The sequence below is a fragment of the Manis javanica genome, chromosome 3 (assembly GCF_040802235.1).
Source record: "Manis javanica isolate MJ-LG chromosome 3, MJ_LKY, whole genome shotgun sequence".
NCBI classification, from domain to species: domain Eukaryota; kingdom Metazoa; phylum Chordata; class Mammalia; order Pholidota; family Manidae; genus Manis; species Manis javanica.
In genome coordinates this window covers 145,271,701-145,296,664 of record NC_133158.1, presented here as the reverse complement: position 1 = coordinate 145,296,664, position 24,964 = coordinate 145,271,701, and the positions used below count along the sequence as shown (strand labels likewise).

General features: G+C 35.5%; 2 protein-coding genes across 4 annotated transcripts in view; one reads left to right on the top strand and one right to left on the bottom strand.

The window, feature by feature from the left end:
- GFM1 (G elongation factor mitochondrial 1) overlaps positions 1-18,072 on the top strand; it is a 44,993-nt gene extending 26,921 nt beyond the window's left edge. For all 3 annotated transcript variants that reach the window (XM_017654827.3, XM_017654821.3, XM_073232164.1), the window contains 5 exons: positions 9,566-9,728; positions 11,292-11,436; positions 16,462-16,622; positions 17,355-17,408; positions 17,550-18,072. In XM_017654827.3, the coding sequence (XP_017510316.1) occupies positions 9,566-9,728; positions 11,292-11,436; positions 16,462-16,622; positions 17,355-17,408; positions 17,550-17,681 (655 nt within the window). In that variant the 3' untranslated portion in view covers positions 17,682-18,072. The remainder of the gene's footprint in view (positions 1-9,565; positions 9,729-11,291; positions 11,437-16,461; positions 16,623-17,354; positions 17,409-17,549) is intronic.
- On the bottom strand, positions 18-5,851 carry LXN (latexin). The gene is made up of 6 exons (XM_017654837.3): positions 5,594-5,851; positions 4,166-4,228; positions 2,892-3,069; positions 2,470-2,606; positions 468-530; positions 18-336 (listed from the first exon to the last, which is right to left on the bottom strand). The coding sequence occupies exons 1-6, from the start codon at positions 5,720-5,722 to the stop codon at positions 238-240; spliced, it is 669 nt and encodes a 222-aa protein (XP_017510326.1). The 5' UTR covers positions 5,723-5,851; the 3' UTR covers positions 18-237.
- Positions 18,073-24,964: the final 6,892 nt, after the last annotated feature.

Here is a 24,964-nt window from a genome sequence, read left to right as displayed (position 1 = left end):
ATTAAACACACTGAGGCTGGAATTAAAGCTTTTTATTACGGGATGTACATGGCACTATTACTTTTATATATGTAAACTCTTTATTACGGATTATGTATAGTTCTGTACTATAATCAAGACATTTATACAAAGTGGCACTTTCGGTTTCGTTTGACCTCTTAAGTAGATTTCAGTGGAGATGGGAATGCACATCACTTAGAAGCAAGTTCACACTTCTTCCCCTGGTAGGGTCTTCATCTATTCCAGCTGTGCTTCCTGTGGGAGACGACTGCTGTGTTTTACTTTAGTACCATAATGTGGATGCCAGAGAACTTGCATTTGCCAAGGAATAATCTCCTGCAAGTAAAGGAAACTAATGCTATAATAAAATTCAGAAAAGATTTCAGAAAACAATGCTGGGGTTATATTTTGTTAGAGACAACAGCCCTTATAAAGAATAGCACAAATACACGTAAATGGTACTTTACCTGAGATGCAATGTCATGAAGTAGAATGGTGTAGTCTAACTCAATGAAGTCATCATTTCTTTGCTATAATAAAAAATAAAAACCTAGTATATGAAACAGTATTATTGGTAAAAGTGACATTTTAATTTTAAAAATCAGCTTTCATAGTAGATGATTAAAATACTTCCATTTAATAAGGAAAAATAAAATATCATAATTTATCCTGAGTGAAACTATTGTCTTATAAATAAGTTTTCTTTCAAACTACATTTTAAAATCCTGATTTTTCATTTGTTACTCTAACAGTTGCAACTGGTGTTTTCAGTTTGAGTTGTGGCAGCTACTTAAGAGCATTATGGTCTAGAGTCTGGCATTTAAGATTTCTTAATGTTCCCATTGTTCAGAAAAGCATTGTTTAAGGGATAAACTACTGAAATGAGTGTTTACATTAAAGGAAACCAATTTTATAAAAAATTCTCTTTAAAAACCTAAAGTAGTAAAATGAGTTACCTGATTTTGTAATTAAAGCTTTGATCTGTTCTGCTTAGTGCTTTGGGCATATAAATTACTTACACCATCAGCTACACAAAAAGACTGCATCCACACCGTTTCAAACTGTGCTCATCAGGGACTTGCTGTACTTACACAAGGCTCTTAAGGCTTATAATCTATGTATCAAAATAAGCCCTACCCTCTGAGGGACAGCACATACTCCTGTGGCTCCTTAGTTAATAGTGATTATAAATGTGGCACCAGGGTCAAATAAAAGTATACCGTTCTCCCCTGATAGTATACTGAAGTAATCCTTTCTGTAAACATATCAACAAAGAATGTTATTTAAAAATAATGTAAAAATCAGTAAGGTTTCTAACATGTTGGTTAGAAAGAAAGAAGTAAGGATAATCTAATATACATAACCTGGAGCAGTTGAGTCCTCCGTTGCAATTTTCATTAATGCTTTAAAACTATAGTTTGGTGAAGGGTTGCAGGAGTTTTCTTTCATAAAACTTAAAGCACTGTCTGCTATTTTGCCATAAAAACATGGCTTGAAAATCATAATGCATTTTTAATGTCTGTAGCCTAGACCAGTTTTACTCAATTATTTGCAGCCTCAGAACCCCTGTAGGAATATTGTAACCAAGGTTGATGTCTACAAAAATGCATAGAGAAAGGCACTTTATGACAGTGCTGTAATTTTTGTTAGGTATTTCACACCACACACTGAATACTGTCCCTGGTTCTCCTGCCTGCCAGTGACCTAGTGGGCATCTAATGAGTAGTCACAAACCCTGGGCAAAGGTGCTCCTGCTGCCTTGCAGTTTACCACCAGCTGGAACGAGGCCACTGGGAAGTCCTTTCCTCTTATAATAAGAGTTAAAACTATTTGTTTTTTGCACTCTATTTTTCTTGATTTCCATCAGTTGACTTTTTTTTTCTTTTTTTCTTTAACCTCTTAATAAAGCTAGAATCAAAGATTTTCTTTTTATCTCTTTAAGGTCTAGAAAGAGGCAGTTCTAAATAGTCATATCAGACTTAAGAAAACACAAGGCTAGCAACAACTAAGGTAGGAGTTATAAATTATGATTAAATGAGTTATAAAAGAAAATTATATACAACAAGCATAACAAAGACCAAGATGCTAATATTTTTGTTCTGGCTGATTCCCAAGGGGGAAATGCCAGCTTCATCTCCAAGTAGCTCTGGCACCACCATTTCAGTAGAGGAAAAAAGGAGAGGTAGTTTCTGTATTGTGGCAACAGTAATTTGAACACAGAATTTAGGTTGCCAAAGGATATAATCTGCCTTAAGATGAGCACAGAACTGAATGCCAAATTATAACTCAGTACTGTCTTGAAACTACAGCTTCATCATCTTTATCTTTGATTGTAACTGATCTCCTTCAAAATACCAGGTTCACTAGTTTAAATACAAAAGGACTAAAGGCACTATTTATCCAATCATGAATTACCACTTTCAGTACATACTGACCCTGTTAATAGTGCATTTTAGAGAAATTACTTACCACTTGCTTGACAGTTTGAATTTTTACCATTTTATACCATGTGTTTTCGGTAGAATTCTGCCATATTATATAACCGCAGGCAACCCAGGCTAAATGTCGAACTGGCTTCATTTCTGGAGCTATGTTACCAAAACTGTCTAGTAAGAGAAACATTTACATGATAAATAGATTTATATTAACTGTAAAAAAAAATCTAAATTCTAAGTCATGTCTTAGTTTCCTTCAAATGTATGCAGAAAATGATTTAAACCATGGATCTCTCAAGTTTCAAGGCCATTGTGTTGAATTAGATTGGTAATGAATATTTTTTGCAAAAGCCAGTATATTTCCAACATAATGGTAACATCCACCAGTTTTGAGCATAGACAACCGAAATTGATCTGAAGATTGAAAAAAAAATTTTTCATGCCATATTTATATACCTGGAATATTTTGTGCTTCTAGTGGTTGCTTCATGGACTTGAGTCTTTGATAAAATGTGTTATCTTCTTCATCTGGGTTCTTTCCAATTTCTCCTTCAAATGTCAAGTCAACTTCAGGTGCAGTATCTTGTCCAATTGGAGGGTAAAGTACTTCAGCTGTGCAGTTCACTGTAACTTGCTGTTTGAAACATTTTCCAAAAGATCTTTACATGTACATGACCACCCATTACTAATTATCATTCTTGAGGAAAAAAACAAAGTGTTGGCCCTCTAATAGTGTGTGTTGCTTCAGGCTTGACTTCAGAGTATTTGTTCAGGGTATGTCATTGGGCATGGTCTAGTGATTTTCTTTAAGGTATCTAAAGTAGATTACTTATTTTATAATTTATAAGGTCTGTTTTATAAATTTATCTTAAAGCTTTGAATATTATTTCAGTATTAATGATCGGTTTGCAAGGCCAGATTTTTGTCTCACTTTATATACATACCAGCCCCAGCCTCTGATTATTTTTTAAATCTTTCCATTACTCTTACTCTCGGCTCCTGAAATAACAGAAATATTCTCAAACCAGGACATAGCAATCTGTATCTAGATGCAGAATTAGAAGATTTAGCATAGATTCTGCTTTGTAAAGATGGCTGTCTAGGAGCTCAAATGCCTTTCAATGAATCTCCTTCTGTTAGTTTGTATCGCTTCTGAGTTATGCTCAACAAAAGGGCAAGCTTTTTAAATTTTAAGATGGCTATGAAACAAATTGCAGTTCCTTACTTTTAAGTTTGTCTCAATAATTTGATGGGTGTATAATTTTTAAAAATTTCCTGTCCTTACCAAAAGATCCTTATTTGAACATGGTGATATCAGCTAACCATTCTATTGCTTATAAATATCAAAAATATCAAAACAATTGTTTTTAAAGATAAAATAAGTCAAAAATAGAATGAGAAAGGCAGACATAAGAAAGTGATGACCTGGAGAGTAAATTATTTCATTCATTATTAGGCATAAGTTCAGACTGCTCTATGAGTAACATTTTTTAAGGGAATTTATTTGAATTGAGGTATATAGAGTGTTTTCTAAATAGCCCAATGAAAATACTTAATGTATTTCAGAATACATAAAAAAGAATAAAACTTACTCTTGCAAGATCATTATTTTTTTTTTCAAGGCAGGGATCTCACATTTAAAAAACATCAATCATCCTATGATTTGATTAGCATATGTGATCTGGAATATTTAAAATCAAACTTTAATAATAAAGGATATTTTCACTTACTTTTTTGATAATTTCTTCCACAGAAAATTTAAGGCGATACTTATGTCCTCTTCCCGGAATATCCTAAAATTAAGAAAATGTGATGGGTTCTTATAACAATAACTCAGTTCTTTTCACTGTTAGAAGAATCCATTCTCATTTGGTTAGGAAGGCTGACTGCTGCGGGTAAATAATTAAAGCTCTGGACCCTGAAAAAGGCATGTCACCACGTGTGTAACATTTAATAGGTACTCTATCGGATTTTTTGGGGGGATGAGAATAAAAGGGTGGGATAAAAAAAAGCATATATAAAATAAATTGGTTACAGTTCATTTCCAGTCATTGGACGACTTGAGCCTCTGAGTCTGTGAGCCTCTATATTCTTTGTATAAAAAATTTTTTTGTGTGAGCCTCTATATTCTTTGTATAAAAAATTTTGAAACAGCTTTTAATTCTAAAGATGAAAAATAGATATAATTGTTGGAAAGATTTTTCATAAAGCCCTGTGTGCCCTCCAAATAGTGTTCAATGAAGTGTGAATCCATTTTGAGGCAGGTAACTGCAGCGTGGTTAAGAGATGTTAAGGACTGTTTTTACTAGTGTATTAGTGGACTTGTAAAATGATACTTCAACAAGTTTTATAACTTTAAGACAAATGTATAGATATTTCATTTTTGAGTCAAGATACAATTTAGAGTTTTATCTAATTATGTTACCAGGTGCAGTTCTGAAATAACATCTACTCCCTGTCAGCTCTTAAAGACTGTTAGCACTTAAATTTATGTTAGATAAATAAGAAACAATCTCAAATCCTTTAGATATTAGCAAAAATGAAAACAAGCCTACTTAGTGATTGCTGAGGCCTTAAGCATTTCATTTGACTCTTTAGCCAGAGGGAGCTCATCTTTTACAGCAGTCAGTGGCAGTGGTGTTCAGTTATTAAAGGAAACTTCAGCCCAATACCTTTTAGTCTCTGACTTTGGTTGTTAGCTTCTCCTGCTGTTTGTTTCCCCCTTCACTGTGGTCAAAGGGTCTTAAGGATTGTCTTAAAATTCAGGCGAAGAAAGATAAAGATGGGAGCTTTTGTTGGTTCAGACTGATGTAGTATATGAGAAACGGAGTAGCAGTTTTAAGGTTCTTTTTAATGATTTCTACAGGTTTCACTTGGGGAAAGGAGAAAAATGCTGTCCCCCATTTAGACCATTTTCCCATTTCTTTGTAACAGTGTCCATAAAAATTGTATTGATGTCTCATGAAAATAACAAACAGACCCTGCCGTTCTAGAGTGTCAGCTATGCTCAGAATCGTTGACTTCTGTAGAACTGAGGCCAGCGGAGAGTCCCAAAGCAAGCCGGGTGGGGTGGGCGGGGAGCTGCCTGTGGAGTGAGGTTCAGACCCTTGGCCTCAGAGGGAGCGAAAGTGGGTGCCCGTGCCGCTCATCAGACTCACCTCCATGCTGGCTTGCTTGACTGTCTGCACCAGAAATACCTTGTGAGGGGTCCCCTGTTGGTAGTTGATGCAGTTTTCCGCCACCGAGGCCGCCCGGGAGGCTGGGAAGTGAGTCGGCGGGATTTCCATCTCGGGGAGCAGCACTAGGCGAGTGCGCGGTTGCTCAAGCTCGCAGCCGGGAGGAAACCCGGGGCGCGTCCACCACCGCTCGAGGGCTAAGGCGGAGTGTCCGCGCCAGGCTGGCTATACGCTGGGTCTGGGCGGGGCCCGGGGCGCCAGCGCCTTCCCTCCCTCCGTCTTCCTTCCTTTCTCCCCCCTCCCCTGTCGGGAAGCAGCTGCTGGCCGAGCTGCTCGTGGGGCCCCGCCCTGCTGCCGCCTACGTTTACCGCAGGTCCCTGCCTTGGGGGAGCCCTGGCTTCCTTTACGGCCTGAAAGGGTGGAGGGTGTGCGCGAACAGTTGATGGCTTAGGTTGGCGGGAACTTCATCCTTTTACAGGTCTTTAACGGAAGTGCTGGGAGGGTAGAACGTTCTGGCCTTTGCCGTAATGGAGCCTCTTTGGGGCTTCTAGTTGCCTCACCACGAAAAGTGTGGAGTACAACTTCCTTGTACACCACCCGCAGTGTCAGGTATGGGGCAAAGTGCAAAGGAGCTCCTGGTAGGGACTCATTCCTTCTTTCCCCTTAACGATTTTGAGAGTCCAGAAACGGGCTTGCGCATCCCCAGCTTTCTGGTTGGCCTGGTGCTGCCCAAATCAGGGTATGAGAAACTGCAAACTAGCCTTAATATGGACGGTTATGTGATTTGGATTAGAAAAACATTAATTTTTTTTTAATCCACCTGTACCCCTCACTTCCTTTACTGATCTTAGAAAGATGAGGTTTTAATATAATATCATGCTTCCAACTTTCTGTTGGAAGCATATGTAAGAACTGACTTTAAATACAGTGCTACATCAAAGGAGCTTCTAACAAAAGCAGAATTTTTCAAGCTGCTTAAGCAAGTGCTAACTTTCGGTGGGCAGCGCATTTTCACTCTCTAGATTTCTTCTTGTGTCACTTGGGAGGGAGCTGTCATTTAGATTTATTCTTTGGATTTGCCCTAGATTAGGAAGCTAAGGTTCGTTTGCATCAGATGTATGGCCAAACCTTCACTTTTAGCTTGTGGGCTTGGAAATAGATTCTTTGCCCCTGTCTCAAACTGGATTTTTGAAGGTTCTTTGAGTAGACATGTATGTTGTAGTGGTGCTTTTTAAAAAAAAATTAACAGTGTATTTGTAATGTGTTCTCTTTAAATATCCTTTTTAATTTATTTGTAAAGTCTTTGAAGTAGATATTTAAAAAATAGTAAGCAACAAGTCATTTCCTATCCTTTCTAGTTAAGGTAGCCAACAACTATCGAGTAATTAGAGGATGAAAGAAAGGGTTTGTTTGTTTTTCTTCTTAAGACTTTTTCTAAAAAATTGAAGGTTTTTTGTGGGGGTCGGGGGATTGGGGGCAGAGGTGGGTCATTCATCCATCAGCCAACCTCTTAGGTTGTCATTGTGTATGTGTGTGTGTGAATTGTTTGAATTATATGCTCCTTTGATAGTGTCCAGGAAAGAGTGGCAGAATACATTCTGATGATATACAAAGAGCTTTTGGCTGATAATGAAATTTTAAGTTTTACAAATAGCTAGATAACATCTCCTATGTTATTGGCAGTTAGACTTGTGAGAAGTGTAATGTGAGCTTCCTAGATAAAGTCACTGTTTTGAAGCTTTATAACTTCTGAAAGTTAAGTAATTGCTGCAGGTGAGGTTATGAGAAAGTGTTAGCACTTTCCGCACCACTTTCTTACCAGCTCTGTAGATCAAGGTTAGTAAATAGGTTGTGACATATTAGGCAATTGCTAAAAGTACATGTACCAATATTCTTTTTAAAATAAATTATTACATTAAAAAATTTAACTCCCTATTTAGCATTGAATGAATAAACTGCAGTAAGAGAATTTCATTACTGTATTTGAGTCCTTAAAATCTTACTAAAGCTTTATTAGTGGTCTGATAACCTCATATTTACATAATGTATAGGTTACCTTTAAAAATATTATAATTATAATTATGAGTCTCTGAGATCGGATACATTGTTATAATTTTAGAGAACTGTATGAACATAAAAGTAAAACCACCTGTGGTTTGCAACTTTGGCACCTCTATAAAGTCAAAATTAATCTACAAGGTATAGATAATAAGACTAACACAATTCTAATATTAATTTTAATGTGAGAGATGATGTTTTGCCCAAACTAAATTGCATTTCACAACCAGATAGTGGTCTCACTATAGAGGTGTGGTTCTTTCACCAGCATGCCTATTAATTACCTACCAAGTGGTGTCTTAATTCTTCCACCTCTTCTCTAAGCTACTATAAAGTCTTGATTATAATTCCAACATGGTCCCTGAAGCTGCCTGGTTTACTTGTTTATGAGTTGGTCCTTCAAAGCAGGGCTATCCAATAGAACTTCGTGCAGTGACAGGAATGTTCTTTCTGTCTGTGCTGTGCACATAGCACAGACTGAGTTCAGTGCTGTCCCATTCAGCAGCCACTCTCCCCATTTGGCTGATGACGACTTGAAGCATGACTAGTGCAAATGAAGAAACTGAATTTTAAATTGCATTTAATTTTAATTAATTTAAACGTAGATATACATAGTGATTATCACATAGCACAGATCTAGGGTATGTTTGTATATGTTACATTGTTGTCAAGTTGAAAACAATTTAAAATGTCTCAGAATTTGTACATACTCAGGGATACGTCAGTGGACCACAGTTTGGAATTCCTTCAGTGATTCTGCTCTTGATAGTTGTTTCTCTCCTTTCTTTTCTCAGTTTTGATAGCTGCTACCCCAACCCCGACCACCTCCCAGGAAAATCAACCTTTCCGCATTTTGTTTTCCTAGTCCATCCTGAAGCTCTTGACCATCAGATGATTATTTAAAGGCCGTTTATCAGGCACATTTACACTTAGGCTCTTTACCATATCTGCTTATTCCAAGCTGGCATCTTCTGTACCAAAACTGATACTTCTTCCAAACCACTCACAGATCTGTATGCAGGAACATATACTTAGTAGTGTCCATTTACCTGCATTTATCTGCAGACAGTTTTGAAATCAGCTGGCCTCTTCCACTTATGATCTTGAGGAAGGTTTTAGTTTAAAGGAAGAAATGCCTTGCAAACAATACATATTCATGAAATGCTTTTTTCAGTGATACAGTAGCCTATGTTTACATATGTTTAATATGTATATAAAATGCTTATACTATCCTATTTATGTTACCATTAGTGATTTGAAGTAAACACTAACCTCTGTCTATATATGTCTGTTTACATTATATTATATATGCTGACTTAACATTATCATGTTGCTGTTATTCATTTTCAGGTATCAGTTTTTTCACCTAAAACTCCCTTTTGTATTGTATCAGTCTATAAGGCCTAAGTAGTGAAATCAAACAACTATCTGAGTAAACTGCAATGCTCCTATTTTCAAATAACTGTCCTCAGATACAGAGAATTAAGAAGAGAACACTGTGTCCCAGAGAAGGCAGGCATTCCAAGAGAAGTAGGTAGCTCTTTGGAATGTAGGTCACTAGAACAAGAACCTCAGACTGACTTTTTAGTTTAATTACTTTATTTTTACTTTTCGACTTGTGAAATAAAAGAATTGGCAGAATTAAGAAAAACCATGGATGGCTTTGTGGTGTATCCTACCCACCCTACCCTCACCTACAACTAAGAACAGAAAGGAAAGGATTCATTTTTAAACATATTCTACAATAAAATTTAAGAGCAAGGCCATGCATGATATTCAAAGGAAAAAATAAATGATGAAATGTCTTTTTTCATTTAAATGAGTCAGAGTAATTCTGTTTTGGTAATTACATAATACTATGTTGATTTTTTTTTCCCCCTCCGAAATCACTTTCAGGTTTGAGTTTACACATAAAAAACAATCGGGTGGTGCAGGCCAGTTTGGAAAAGTAATAGGTGTACTGGAGCCTCTGGACCCAGAGAACTACATTAAGTTGGAGTTTTCAGATGAAACATTTGGGGCAAATGTTCCAAAGCAGTTTGTGCCTGCTGTAGAAAAGGTAAAAACAAAAAATAACTTTCTTGCATTTTTAAAATTCAAAAACAGATTATTAGATATCAAATCATATTTCTGTCATATTCTTCCATGGTTCATTTTAATTAGTCCTGCTTCTTTACCTGATTGTAAGCTTTCCATCTCATTTAGAATCTTCAATTCATTAAGTTCAAGAGCTATAAAAATATGCTATGACAGTTAGGGGAATTATGTTCTGTATTCATAGTTATGGTAAATTGAAACTACTTCATTGAGTATAATCAGCTGAAATCTGTAGTAGTCATTGGGGATTTATGGAAGTTTTAGGTGTACTACTGTAGTAGAATGATGATTCGTTAAGATTCCCAATGTCTGGGTGCTGCCATCATCTCTGCTGTTGATTAATGTGTTCTTTGGTAAGTCATAGTGTTTAGAGCCAGTTTCTTCATTTGTAAACTGAGAGTAAAATAGTTAAACCTGAACTCACAAAATTGAGAATCAGATAAGAAGCCGTGACATTTCTTTGGGCATTGTGGAGAGCTTTGCACATAAAAGGGGTTAGTGTTTGGTTCACTTTCTAAGTCACAGGCTTTAAGACTATTGTAAACCTTTAGCAATCTATTATAGATTGAGGTGTTTAAGTTTTTATTTAACCTTCTAGAACTCTTTTTTAACAGATTGCCATTTTAGTTTCAGTGGTGGTAACTTTTTGTGATTAGTGTGTTTCATTCATTGTTCTTTATTTCAAGACAGTATTTTTCATTTATGCACTTTTAAATTATCTTCTATCTCCAAGGTAAATGTAGTCAAGGAGAGCCTAGATATTTTTCAGTATATAGAATGTACATCTTTGAATTGTCAAAACTATTGTACTATTTGTGCAGCCATGGATTGTTTGCCAAGGAAAACTGACTTGAATTGCAGGTGTTCTACAAATACCTGTAAAGTGACTGAATGACAAAGAATTGCAAACTTATCAAATTGTACTCTTTTAATATGTATAGTTTTTTGTATATCATTATACCTCACTGAAGCTGGTTTTATTTCTAAAAATTCCATTTGGAAAAGTGAAATTACCTTCTAATTCTAGTTTTTAAGACCTTGCGAAACACTAAAGCTATAATGTAGTGGTCTGAACAGTGATAGGCTTATAGTAGGAGCTCAAGACACAGCTGTTGAATAAATGCCAGTGTTGATGGAGGTTTTCTTGAGGGAGTTCCTTAGATTTGCCTTTCCAGGGTTTCTTCCTTGTGAAGTTAAGATCATACTGTTTCCATAATGGGTTCTGAAAGTTAAGTAATTGCTGCAGGTGAGGTTATGAGAAAGTGTTAGCACTTTCCGCATCACTTTCTTACCAGCTCACACCTTTAAGTAGTATGGTTTTCCAAGGGATTGCTTATCTAGATGTCACACTAATAAAACCAAATAGTAAACCTGTTCAACCTCTTAAAACTTTTTTTTGAGGTGTGAAATATATAGCATTCATAAAAATATTAAGCTTCTGAACATTAAAATGTGGGGAGGTTCTTAGTAATTCATCTGCAAGTGAAAGCCACTCTCTCTAGAAGTTGTGTTCATTCATTAACAGGGGTTTTTGGATGCCTGCGAGAAGGGCCCTCTTTCTGGTCACAAGCTCTCTGGGCTCCGGTTTGTCCTGCAAGATGGAGCGCATCACATGGTTGATTCCAATGAGGTCTCCTTCATCCGCGCAGGAGAAGGTGCTGTGAAACAAGGTACTGTGTGTCCTAGTAATTGCCACATCACCGCATCTGTTTGCCCTGTAGGCCCTCTGAGCTGCAAATATGGCCCCACGGTGCTTTGGTCTCTGAGCCCAGGCACCAGACAGTGCAGGAGGGCACATGGCCAGTACTGGGTAGGATCTATAGAATCGAAGTGAGGATAGATTACTATGTTCTCTTTCTTGCAAAATTAAGAGCTCACCTTGTTCTCCTAAATTATCTGGTATTTTTTGTGTGTTTAAATTAATAGACAATCTGTAAGTTCTGTGTTTAATAGAGAAGATGGAAATGCTCAGAATTCCAAGAAATATTTTAAAGAAACATTAACTAGAGTCATGCTATTTTTAGTGATTTATTCAGATGTCAGGAAATCTATAAATTTATAAGTAATTTTTTCATGTTTGACATAGGCTTTTAGGCATTTTGTAGATAGCAACGTATTTTTAAATAATTCAGTAAACCTTATTCACAGTGCAGACTTCCTACAAAAATACTAAAATTATCAACGTTTTCCACACAGAATGTGTATTAAAACCCTGAGGAAGCAGAATCCTAAGCAACTACAAATATATCAACATTGGTTGCTTTTAAGAGAGAAGAAAATGACAGCACAGCAGTTTGACATCAGGGTCACTCAACAAAAGACCTTCTAAGTGTGTCCTGAAGCAGAAAATCCATTCTCTCTGTCACTTCTTCCATATTTGTTATCTGGTAGTTCATTAGTAATGTCCATAAGTGTCTTTACACAGAAAAATTACATTATGATTCACAAAACATTTCATAAATACTTTAATCAAAGAAGATCAAAATGGGCAGTAGAAAATTAGTTAAAGCATAACACATTTCCTAAGCATTCTGTAAGTCAGGATTTTACTGATTCTCTATGAATTTTCAGCTTTATGTTGTTTTTGGTCTGTTTGCATCTGTGAGCAGGTGTGGGGCAATAGTGGGGGAAGATTGCTCATTCCTTGACCAGGTTGCTAATTCCTTATTTAAACTAATGGAAACCATTAGTAACTTGTGTTTTAGTGTCTATTGTGAAAGGGAAAGAAACTCCTCTATGCTCTTTATGCTAGTTGTCTTAAAAATACCACTGAAATCTGATCTAGAAGTCTTGTCACAATCTGAAGATTGCATGAATAGGAAAAAGGCAAATAAAGTCACAAAGAAAATAAGACTTTATTAGGTATGATTCAGATTAAAACACGTGCCTCTTGCCCTCATTTACCATTTTAAACTGACAATTTAGCTGTGATCACTTTATGGACTTCATTCAGCTTTACTGAGGTATAACTGACAAAATTGTAAGATATTTAAAACAGTGTCATGATTTGGCATACATACACATTGTTACATTTTTTTAAAGTACTATTAGAGCAATTGGTGTTTCAATTTGTTTTATACTGGTTCTTGACTGGAAATTGGTAGCTTTCCTGGACGTAGAGGCTATGTAAGCCAAATAATTGGTATGGTTGTCAGTTAACAGAGAACCTCATCCTGTTTAATTGTTCCTATATAAAATATGAAATATAAGATGTACATGCCCAGAATATACACATATATCCATAAAAATAGTCTGCATATCTATGAATATTAACTAAAGAGTTGAGTATGTACCATTTAATTTTTACTTTTTTAAGTGTACAAATATTATTAAGTATGATTAATTGCCTGATGGGCATACAAAGGAAAAGCACTAAGGTGATAATTTAATTGAGAAGTACTGGGGGCGGCGATTTGCCAGAAAAACATGTGCAGATAAGCAGAGTACTAGCATGAACAATGAATTACTTTGCTGTTTCTTTATCTGATTCTTATTTCTCCATGATGGAAAGACAAAAGTATATGATTGTCACTTATATGTGGAATCTAAAAAAACGAACAACCAACCAAACGGAAGAATAATAGACTCATGGACACAGAACAGACTAGTGATTGCTGTAGGGCTGGGACTGGGGGAGATGGGACAAACACGTGAGGGGAATAAAGAGGAACAAACGTCTAGTTATAAAACAAATAGCCACAGGATTGAAAGTACAACTTGGGGAATATAGTCAATAATATTGTATTATCTTTGGTGACAGATGGTAACTACAGTTACTGTGATGAGCATTTAGTAATGTATATAATTGGAATCACTGTTGTACAACTGAAACCAATATTATATATCAACTCCATTTCAGTTTTTAAAAACACAAAGATTTTTAAAAAAAGACAATGTGTAAAAGGTGAAAGGAAGTTTTTGCCAAGCTCAGTAAGAAAATCAACTTCTCATGCATGTACCTCCATTGAATGCTGTATCAGAATTTTAGGGCAAAAATGTTGATAAACAAGCCTGGTATCAGAAGAGCTTATATTTAGATTATTACTAAAACTGGGAGAAAAATAGTTCAAATTCTCATGTGTTTTTCATTAAAAAAGTGAAAAGTAGGAACTATTCTGAATCACAATTTAAACTTTGCTCCTGATATGAATCACTGACGTAACTAAAACTAAAGTATGAAATTGAATGTTCTGTTTGGGCATTTCATGCATTTCACCTTATGGATGTGACCACTGCCATAATTTTTTGTGGCCAGTTTTAGAGTACTATGCTTAGCCTCCCTAAAAACCATCACAGTTGTCACCACTCTATAAGAGAAATGAAGGCCTACCCAGAGTCATGGTTAGCTCATTTAACTCATATTAGTGCCCCCTTTTTGGACCTCCTGTCCCATTATACAATGGGCTTTGAGTTTGAATCCTGGTTGTGCTGTATACTTACTTACTTACTATGTGGAAATGGGCAAGTCATTGGAACTTTCCCCAGGCTGCTTGGAGATAGTAATTCCACAAAATTAAATGATAATTTACCTTCAAGCACTTGCACTTACGTATTTGAGCATAATGAGTACTAATCCCGCTTCCCTGCCTGTTGCCTTTGACTTAGCACTGTGCTATGCCACCCGTTCCCCAGCTTTTGTCTCAGAATGGTCATAGCAACATTTGTTGATCACTTTATGTGCTATATAGTGTGCCAAGTACACGAATTACCATCTTATCTTCACAGAGACCTTACAGTTGAGAAAATTGGGACTCTTAGCAGGTAACTGAATAACCCAAAGTTACAAGCTAGTTATTGGTGGAATTAAACCCAGACCAGAGTCATAGTGCTTGACCGCTTCCTCAGCCTTTTCAGCACCCAGCCTGATTGTTACCAGCATTATTCCTAATGGGCTGAAATAGAAACATTACCACCTCTGCCCACCACTTAGGCTTAAAAGGTCATACAATGATATTGGTATTTTCACTTGGTACCTTAAAGAGCTATGGACCACGTGGATCTGCTTGAGGAAAAATTGTTTTTAGGACTTGGTTGCCATGTGACTATTAAAAAATGGCAGGATGAATTAGCTCTGGAGTCTTGTCACATTGAATGAGGTTAGAAGAAAGTGTAAATAAGAGCAGGGTTCTTTGGACATGAGTCAAGAGGTGACTTTAGCAAGAAAGAGGGAGCTAAGAGGAAAGGAGCAAGGTGAGAGAATATGAAACTGAACTGGACAGGCTGTCCTCCACAAGTGATGGGCACTGTGGCCTTGGCTCCTTCCTTCCCTTTAACATAGGCCCCTTTCCCAGTCTAGCTCTTTTATATTAGTGACCTGTGGAAAACATCAGGTAAATGTGTAACTGCATCATAATATGTCTGCTCACACCTCTTGGGTGCCTTCTTCATTAATTGCATTTATTTAGAAACTATGCTGTTGTAAACCTAGAGGTTACATGAAATAGAAAAATAGACTCTTTCTGCAGTCCAGAATTGATAAGATAATCAACTGCTTTAGATGTCTGTGTAGGGTTTTGCAGATTAGCTTATGAAGCTTAGAAATCTGCAAAGTTCAGTTATTTCTCTTTTCAGAAAAAAATTCACTAATTACATCTAATTAGTGAAAGATAGGTCTAAGCTAAGATATGATTTGAATAGGAAATATTTTAAAGAAATGCAAGTATATTAAATTGCTATTCTTATAATCATTGCACTTAAGCTAATATAATAGTGTCTTTAATGAATATACAATGATAGCTAGTTTATTATTTAAAAAATGCTTGGAAAACTGTGATTATTTTAAAATGAGATATTTTCTTTGTCATATTTTCGGTTCTGCTTAAAGTCTTTAGCAATAATTTACCCAGTCTGAGGCTAAAGTATTATTCCTCACTATGATAATGTCTACATTAAGTATGAAAGTTTGAAGTTTTATTATATTCTCTATAATGTTACATTTAAGCCTCAATCAGCATTTGTTACACTAAGAAGTGTTCTAGTTATATATTAAGTGGGATTTAAAAAAACATGGTTATACACATTAGTTTTTACTGCTTAAATGGCTCTTCACATCCAATGTCTTTCTATTTTGTAGGTGAAAAAACTTGAGACCTGGACAGATTTGTTTTTTCCCAAAAGGCATATAACTTGTTAGAGCAGAAACTGAAAACTTGGTCTTATAATTATCAATCAGGTGTTGAAAAATTTCAGCCTAGCAAAGGAAAGACAAATCTCTAAGACTTGATTATTGTCTCCAAGTATATAAAGAGTGCCCGCAGTCCTCCTCCCACCCATGATAAAAGTTATTCTCTTACAGTTACAAATAACTGTCTGCCAGGGACCATCAAGAAAAATTTGGTTTACCTTGGTCAAAGACTTAACAGTGACTTTACTCCTGAAGATTTTCAGAAACAGAATAAATAACCTTCAGCTAGATAATTTAGATGACAGAGGACTTGACTGAATATTATTTTAAGACCCTTTTTATGTTACTCTCTGCAGCTTAATAATGTTTAAAGATAAAAATATGGTCATGGAAATGCTAATGCTGTGATAAGTGTTGTCTTACTGGAATTTCCAATTACAAGATTGACTGTTAATGCTACTAGAAAAATAGAACATCTGTCTCCCTTTTGTATATATGGATAGTAGAGAATTCTACTATGTTTAAAGATTAATAAAAATAAACTAATTTATTTATTTATTTTTAAACCCAGCCTTGGCAAATGCAACATTATGTATTATTGAACCTGTTATGTCTGTGGAAGTTATAGCCCCAACTGAATTCCAGGGACCAGTGATTGCGGGAATTAACCGGCGTCATGGGGTAATCACAGGACAAGATGGAATTGAGGACTATTTTACACTATATGCAGATGTAAGTGCTGTTGGTCACTGATAATCTTGCTTTTAGTAACCACAGAAGGAAATTAGAGTTAGCTTTGTTTTTGGAGACTAGAGCAAATTGACACTCTTCCTTGGCAATTTGTTGAATTTGTGGTTTATGTATGTGTGGCAATTTCTATAATTTGCTGCTAGAGCAACTCTAAAGTGCAGAAGCTAAAAATAAGATTCTTTTCATGTTGGCCTTTTGTGAATGTCATTTTAGCTGTATGTTACCTTTCTCATTAAGCTTTATTTACATAGCTACCTTATCATGTTACCTCTCATTTGTTGGGATAATACTTACACATTGCCCATACCTTACTTAAATCTCATGGGAAAAAAGTGTTCATAAGGCTTCTTAGAAGACACTGCTATCAGCATATTATTGAGGTGTCCAAAGGAAAATTGTATTAACATTTTCACAGAAGAAGCACTTTGAATGCTTGACCTGTAGCTAGAGAGTGGAGTGGGGATGAGGAGGGAAGACTGTTAGTGGTGACCACTCTGTGAAGCTGAAAGATTTGGTTCCTAGTTTGTCAAATGCAATTACTTAAAAATAGGATTTTTACTTAAGTAAAACAAAAATGTTTCTCTCTGGCTTTTAATTCTTTTAAACCATGAGGAGTTGTTAGAAATCTGACGTTTTCTGACTAAGGGTTCTCTGTATTTTCCTCAAAAATTTTTCAGTAAGCAATGCTAAAATATCTACTGTGTTTGTTTTCAGGTCCCTTTAAATGATATGTTTGGTTATTCCACTGAGCTTAGGTCATGCACCGAGGTAAGCAACTGTTTAAACTTGACCTCAGTGTTCTTCAAGAGACCACCCTACAGAATGATCAAATTTGTGAAATCTTGTCTTTGCATGAATTTTCCTTAATAGTTAAAAAAACCAAACAACTTATTTTTTTTAACTCTTTAGGGAAAGGGAGAATACACAATGGAGTACTGCAGATACCAGCCATGTTCACCAGCCACACAAGAAGACCTCATTAATAAGTATTTGGAAGCTACAGGTCAACTTCCTATTAAAAAAGGGAAAGCCAAAAACTAAACTTTCTCTTTCAGTTGACTATAACTGAATCTGTAAGGTTTAGACACTTTAATGGATTCCAGTGGAATGAATTCAGGCTGAAACATATTTTAAAAGCCCCTCCTATTGTAGTCAGGAGCTTCTGTTATAGTCAAAGATAATTCTGTGTATATCTCAACTCTATTGATTGGTTTGATAATTTATTGAAAAACTTCAAATAAAATGACTTACTGAAATATAGTTAATATTTATTTAAGGGGGAAGAGACTAAATTCAGAATGTCTGTGAACTTCCTTTCCAGATGTTTTTTCTATAAGAATGTTCAACATATAGAAATGCTGAAATAACAGTATAAAGGACAGCCATATATACCTTCCTTCTAGACTCAACAATAAACACTCTTTTAAACTTATCAGATAATTTGTTTGATCATTTGCTTTATCTGTTATTTAATTGTCCATCTATCTGTGTCTCATACCTTTATATTTTTAAATTTTTTTAAATTATTGTTTTGCTAAACAGTAACTTGAAAGTAAATTGCATATATCATGATACTTTTTAGAGTATTGTCTTTTAATGAACAGGCTTTTTTTTTGTTTAAGAGTGGATTCTATATATTCTTAATAGAGAACATTTTTCAGATTCTTTGTTGGGATAGATATTAAAATGCTGGCTAAATTCTAAATGTTTTATATATAGCTGATTGCTTCAATTTGTGTCTTCTGCAAATTTATAACTGCCTGTTTTTAGTAGTATAAATGTTACTCTCTTGTGGACCTATGAAATGAGAAACAGACCCTTGCATATGCTATCCTTATCTATGTTCATTAATGATTCTGAAGCTCTAAATAATATGATATAGTTAACAGATTTGCTACCTAGTCAATTTCATTTACTTAGTATCTGTTAGCAGTAGCTTATAACTTAGTAAATGCTAGTTGAACTTGTGTCTGCTGCAATTTTATCATATATTGTAGTCACTGAGATTGTGAATGAACAAATACTAAGATTTTTGTTTCTAGAATAAGTTTAATTTTCCAAGGCAGTTCTACTATGTTGTTCAGAATTGCTTCATCCAAAAAAACCATTTGGTGTGATAGACATATCTTAGTCCTTTCCCGTAGTGAATAATAGGAATAACTGTTTTAAATTCCTTTGCTTTCTTGATTTATAGATTGGCTCTATAACTTAAGGTTTCTTTAAAGAATTTTTTTTTGAAGTATTGAGCACATGTTTTCAAGGCATTTGCCAGATGCTTTGAATGAATTATCTTCAGTAATTTAGTTTTATTTTCACAACCCTATGAAGTGTAGGTACTATTATGTCCATTTTGTAATTGAGGAAGCAAAAGCACAGAGAAGGTAAATAACTTGTCTAAGACCACACAGCTCAGTAAGTTTTCATACTGATGATTTAGTATGATTATTCATCAAACCAAGTGCATTTTCCCCATGAATATGTCTGTTGCTACAATAATATTGAGACTGAAAAATGTTGTTTTGTCATTTCATCAGCATCTTACGCTATTCACAGTGACTTTGAATATTGTTTCTGATGAGGAAATAACCTTCATAGAATTTAACACAGTTCCTCTGGCTATTGCCAACAGATATATATTGGAACTAAGATGGATAAACTTGGATGTGCTTTTAACTTCTTAAATATTCTGAATATAAAGATACAGCATCAGAAAAAAGCCTAGGTAACTAATTCAACATGAACATTTTATAAGCAGTGACACAGGCCCAGCAGGTGGAAGTAACTATAGTAGTATCGCACAGACAAATCTAAGACCAGAGTCCATATCTCTTGTTAACTCCTTAGTTACAATTGATAAAGAGCACATACCAGCCAAAGTCTGTAGCAAGAGTTTTCATAAATGAGGATTTTTTAATATACTACTGTTGTGAAGGATAATTGTTGGCTAATTTAAAGACAGGCAGTATACTTGTGTTGGAGAATGGTAAGTGCATTAGGCAGTATTGCACTGATGCCTAACCCACTCATCCTGGCTGCACTCTACCTATCCATCTGTCAGTCTATCTATCTATTTATGTATCTATCTTGAAGTGTAGTTGATATACAGTTGTATAACATAGTAATTCAACAATTACATACATTACAGAAAGCTTATGATGAGTGTAGTTAACCTCTGTCACCATACAAAGATATTAACAGTATTATTGACTGTCTTCCCTATGCTGTACTTTTCATCCACATGATTTGTTTATTTTATAATGAGAAGTTGTACCTCTTTATCCCCTTCACCTATTTTGCCTCCCTCCAACCCTCTTCTAAGGCAGCCTCCAGTTTGTTCTCTGGGAGTCTGTTTCTGTTTTCTTTGTTCATTCGTTTTGTTTTTTAGATTCCACATGTAAGTGAGATCATATGGTATTTGTTTTTCTTTGACTTATTTCAGCATAGTACCTTTATGTTGTTGCAAATGGCAAGTTTCATTCTTTTTTATGGCTAATATTCCATTGTATAGATATATATTCTTTATCCATTCATTTATCAGTTGACACTTGGTTGCTTCCATATCTTGGTTATTATAAAAAAAATGCTGCAATAAACATAGTTGATTATGTTTTTGGGTAAATCCCAGAAGTGGGATTGCTGGGTTGGATTGTAAATATTTCTGTGTTTAATTTTTTTGAGGAATTCCATACTGTTTCCACTGTGGCTGAACCAATTTACATTCCCACCAACAGTGCAGTGGGTTGTCATTTCTTCACATCCTTGCCAACATTTGTTACTTCTTGTCTTTGATAGTAGGCCTATCAGACTTGGTATGAGGTGGCATCTCATTGTGATTTAGATAATGCATTTCCCTGATTAATGATGTTGAGCATTTTTTCATGTGTCTGTTGGCCATCTATATGTCTTCTTGGGAAAAATGTCTGTTCAAGTCCTCAGCCCATTTTTAAAATAGGATTATTTGGGGAGTTTTTGGTGTTGACTTTTATCAGTTCTTTATATATTTTCCTCACAGTAATAAAGTTTCCAACAGAAACCAGGATCAGATCATTTGCAAATATATTCTGCCATTCAGTAGGTTGCTTTTTCATTTTGCCTATGGTTTCCTTTGTTCAGCAGTAGCTTTTAAGTTTGATGTAGTCCCACTTGTTTATTTTTGTTTTTATACGCAGTGCCTTGGGAGACATATCCAGAAAAAAATTGCTAATGCCAATGACCATTAGTTTACTGCCTATGTTTTCTTTTAAGAGTTTTATGGTTTCAGTTCTTATATTTAGGTCTTTAATCCAGTTCAGTTTTATTTTTGTGTATAGTGCAAGACAGTTATCTAGTTTCATTATTTTTGCATGTAGCTGTCCAGTCTTCCCAGCACCATTCATTGAAGAGACTGCTTTTTCCCATTTATGATGTTAGCTGTGGTTTGTAATAAGGCTTTTATTGTGTTAAGGTGTATTCCCTCCATATCCACTTTGTTGAGAGTTTTTATCAGAATGAGTTGAATTTTGTCACATCCTTTTCCTGCATCTATTGAGATAATCATGGCTTTTATCCTACCTTTTGCTAATGTGGTATCACACTTGAGTGATTTATGGATATCAAATCTTCTATGCATCACTGAAATAAAGCCCACTTAGTCATGGTGAATGATCCTTTTAATGTATTTTTAAATTCAGTTTGCTAATATTTTATTGAGGATTTTTACATCTGTGTTCCATCAGCAATATTGGCCTGTAATTTTCTTTTTTGTAGTGTCTTAGTCTGGTTTTGGTATCAGAATAATGCTGGCTACATAGAATGAATTTAGGAGCATTCCTTCCTGTTACAGTTTTTCAAATAGTTTGAGAAGGATGGGTATTAGCTCTTCTTTAAATGTTAGGTAGAATTCACCTATGCAGTCATCTGATCCTGGTTTCTGTTGGATCCTGGTTTTTATTACTGTGAGGAAAATTGAAGCGCCTATGGCCAGAATCCTCACCTGAACCTAAACTACTTGATGATGTAATTGGCCTGCTGCTAGGCTACTGCTTCCACACCTGTAGGCAATGAGCTATTATTGACTGAGTCACTATATAAAGAACTCTGCCCAGGGCTCTGGGCGGAGGCAGAGACAAAGGAGGATTACAAACATTCTAGTGCTTGACCTCTTGCGGGGAGAACAAGCCAGGTAATAACCCTTTTACCCCAAGAACGTTCCATTGTCATTCCTCAGTCTCACTGAATTCATAGTGAACGTGCCCAGGACTGAAATCCATTGGCAAGACAGTTACTGATTCAGTTTTGTTCATTGATTTATTCAGATTTTGTATTTCTTCATGGTTCAGTCTTGGAAGACTGCATGTTACTAAGAATTTATCCACTTCTTCTAGGTTGTCTAATTTTTGGGCATGTAAATGTTGATAGTAATCTCCTTTAATCCTTTGTAATTCTGTGGTGTCAGTTGTAATTTCTCTTCATTTCTGATTTTGATTCCTTTTTCTTGATGAGTCTGGCTTCAGGTTTATCAATTTTATCTTTTCACAGAATCAACTCTTAGTTTCTTTGATTTGTTTTTTTTTAGTCTCTTTCATTTATTTCTGCTCTGATCTTTGATTTCCTTCCTTCTACTAAGTTTGAGCTTTGTTCTTTTACTAGGTCCTTTAGGTGTAAGGTTAGAAAATTTGAGATTTTTCTTGTTTCATGAGGTAAATCTGTATCACTATAAACTTCCCTCTTAGAACTACTTTTGCTGCATCCTAAAGATTTTGAACCACTGTTTCCATTTTCATTAGTCTCGGTAATTTTTATTTCTTTTTTGATTTTTTCATTGACCCACTGATTAATAGTATGTTGCTTAACCTCCATGTTTGTGTTTTCTTTCAGTTTTTTCCTTGTAATTGATTTCTAGTTGCATACTATTGTGTTGGGAAAAGATGCTTGATATGATTTCAGTCTTGTTGAATTTTTTGAGGCTCATTTAGTGGCTTAATGGATCTGTGTTCCATGTGTACTTGAAAAGTGTATTCTGCTTTTTTTGGATGAATGTTCTGTATATATCTGTTAACTCCATCTGGTCTAATATGGCATTTAAAGCCACTGTTGCCTTGTTGATATTCTGTCTGGATGATCTATCCATTGATGTAAATGACATGTTAAAAAAAGTCCTCTCCTGGTACTGTATTGCTGTCAACTTCTCCCTGTATGTCTGTTAATATTTGCTTTGTATATTTAGGTGCCCCTTTCTTGGGTCATAGAATTTTCAGCTTTTATATTTTCTTGCTGGATTGAACCCTTTATCATTTTGTCACTCTTGTCTCTTATTATGGTCTTTGTTTTAAAGTCTTTTGTCTGGTATAAATACTGCTGCCCAGCTTTTTTTTTCATTTCCATTTTCATGGAATGTCTTTTTCCATCCCTTCAGTTTCATTCTGTGTGTGTCTTTAGGTCTGAAATGAATCTCTGATAGGCAGCATATTGATGGGTCTTGTTTTTTTATCCATTCAATTACTGTGGAGCATTTGATCCATTTACACTTAAAGTAATTATTGATAGGTATGTACTTATTGCCATTTTGTTACATGTTTTCTGATTGTTTTATAGTTCCTCTCTGATCCTTTCTTCTCTTGCTATATTCCCTTGTGTGTGACTATTGATTTTAATGTTGGGCTAAGATTCCCTTCTCTTTATTTTTTGTGTTTCTATTACAGATTTTTGGTTTGTTGTTACCATGAGGTCCATATATGACAGCCTGTATATATAGCAGTCTATGTTAAGTTGATGGTCACTCAAGTTTGAACACATTCTAGCCCACACTACATTTTCCCTCTCCTCTGTTTTATTTATATGTGTGTGCATGTGATATCCTATTTTACACCTTTTTACTTAGTGATTCCCTTAACTAACATTTTAGATATAGTAGATTTTACTAGTTTTGTCTTTTAACCTTCATAATCTCTTTTAAGTGATTGATTTCATATCTTTATTTTTATTATTACCAGTGAAATTTTTTCCTCAGTTTTCTTGCTTCTAGTTATAACCTTTTCTTTACCTCTTAAAGGAATCTAACACTTCTTGGAAGGCTGGTTTAGTGGTGGAAAACTCCTTTGTGTTTACCTGGGAAACTCTTTATCTCTTCTTCAATTCTGAATGATAACCTTGCTAGATAGAATATTCTTAGTTGTAGGTTTTCCTTTCAGTACTTTGAGTATATTACCCCACTCTCTTCTCACCTGTGAAGTTTCTGCTGAAAAATCAGCTGATAGCCTTATGGGGTTTCCCTTATATGTATAATTCATTGCTTTTCTTTTGCTGCTTTTAAGATTCTTTATCTTTAATCACTGACATTTTAATTTTTATGTTTCTTGGTGTGGATTCCTTGGGTTTGTTAGTTTGGGTCTGTGTTTTCTGGCCCTGGATATCTGTATCTTTCCTGAGGTTAGGGACATTTTCATTTATTATTTCTTACAAGTTTTCCACCCCTTTCTCTCTCTTTTCCTCTTGGAACTCCTACAATACAAATGTTAATACATTTGATGTCCCAGAGGTCCTGTAACCTATCCTTGTTTTTTTTATTTTTATTTATTATTTTTGCTGTTCAGCTTTAGTGCCTTCCATTACCCTATCTTCCAGATCACTGATCCATTCTTCTCTATTCTCTAATTTGCTGTTAGTTCCCTCTAGCGTATTTTTCATTTCATTTATTATATTCTTCAATTCTGATTGGTTCTTTTTTATATTTTCTATCTCTGTTGAAGTCCTTCCTGAGTTCATCTACTTCATCCACCATTACTTTAAACTCTTTATCAGGTAGATTGCTTAACTCCATTTCATTTAGTTCTTTCTCTGAAGTTATGTTTTGTTCTTTCATTTGGAGCATATTCCTCTGTCTCATTTTGTTGCTCTTTTTGTGTATTGATTCTATGAGTTAGGTGAAACAGCTACCTGTTTGAGTCTTTGTGGAGTGGCCTGTGTAGAAACCTCTTCTGGGTGGACTGGTTAGCTGGCTGGCAGTTGGGTAAGTGTAGGCAGAGGGTGTCTCCAGTATGCACCGCACCAGGGTGCCCTGGCTCGGGGAGAGGCACAGGCCATGGGAAGTCCTGGTGTGCACTGGGCTGGGGGGGGTCTCTGAGGGGATCACCAGGAGGCCAAGGGGTATGGACCAGCTGGCTGCAGTTTAAAAATTACCTGGAGAGCTTTAAAAAGAAACACCCAGGCCAGCCCCCAGATACTCTGATTTTTGAGATCAACATCATTTTCCCCGTGATTCTAACACACAGGTAAAGTTAAAGACCACTACAGTATTGCCTGCACCTCCAAAACATGAAATGAAAGACTTGTTTAGATGTGTCATA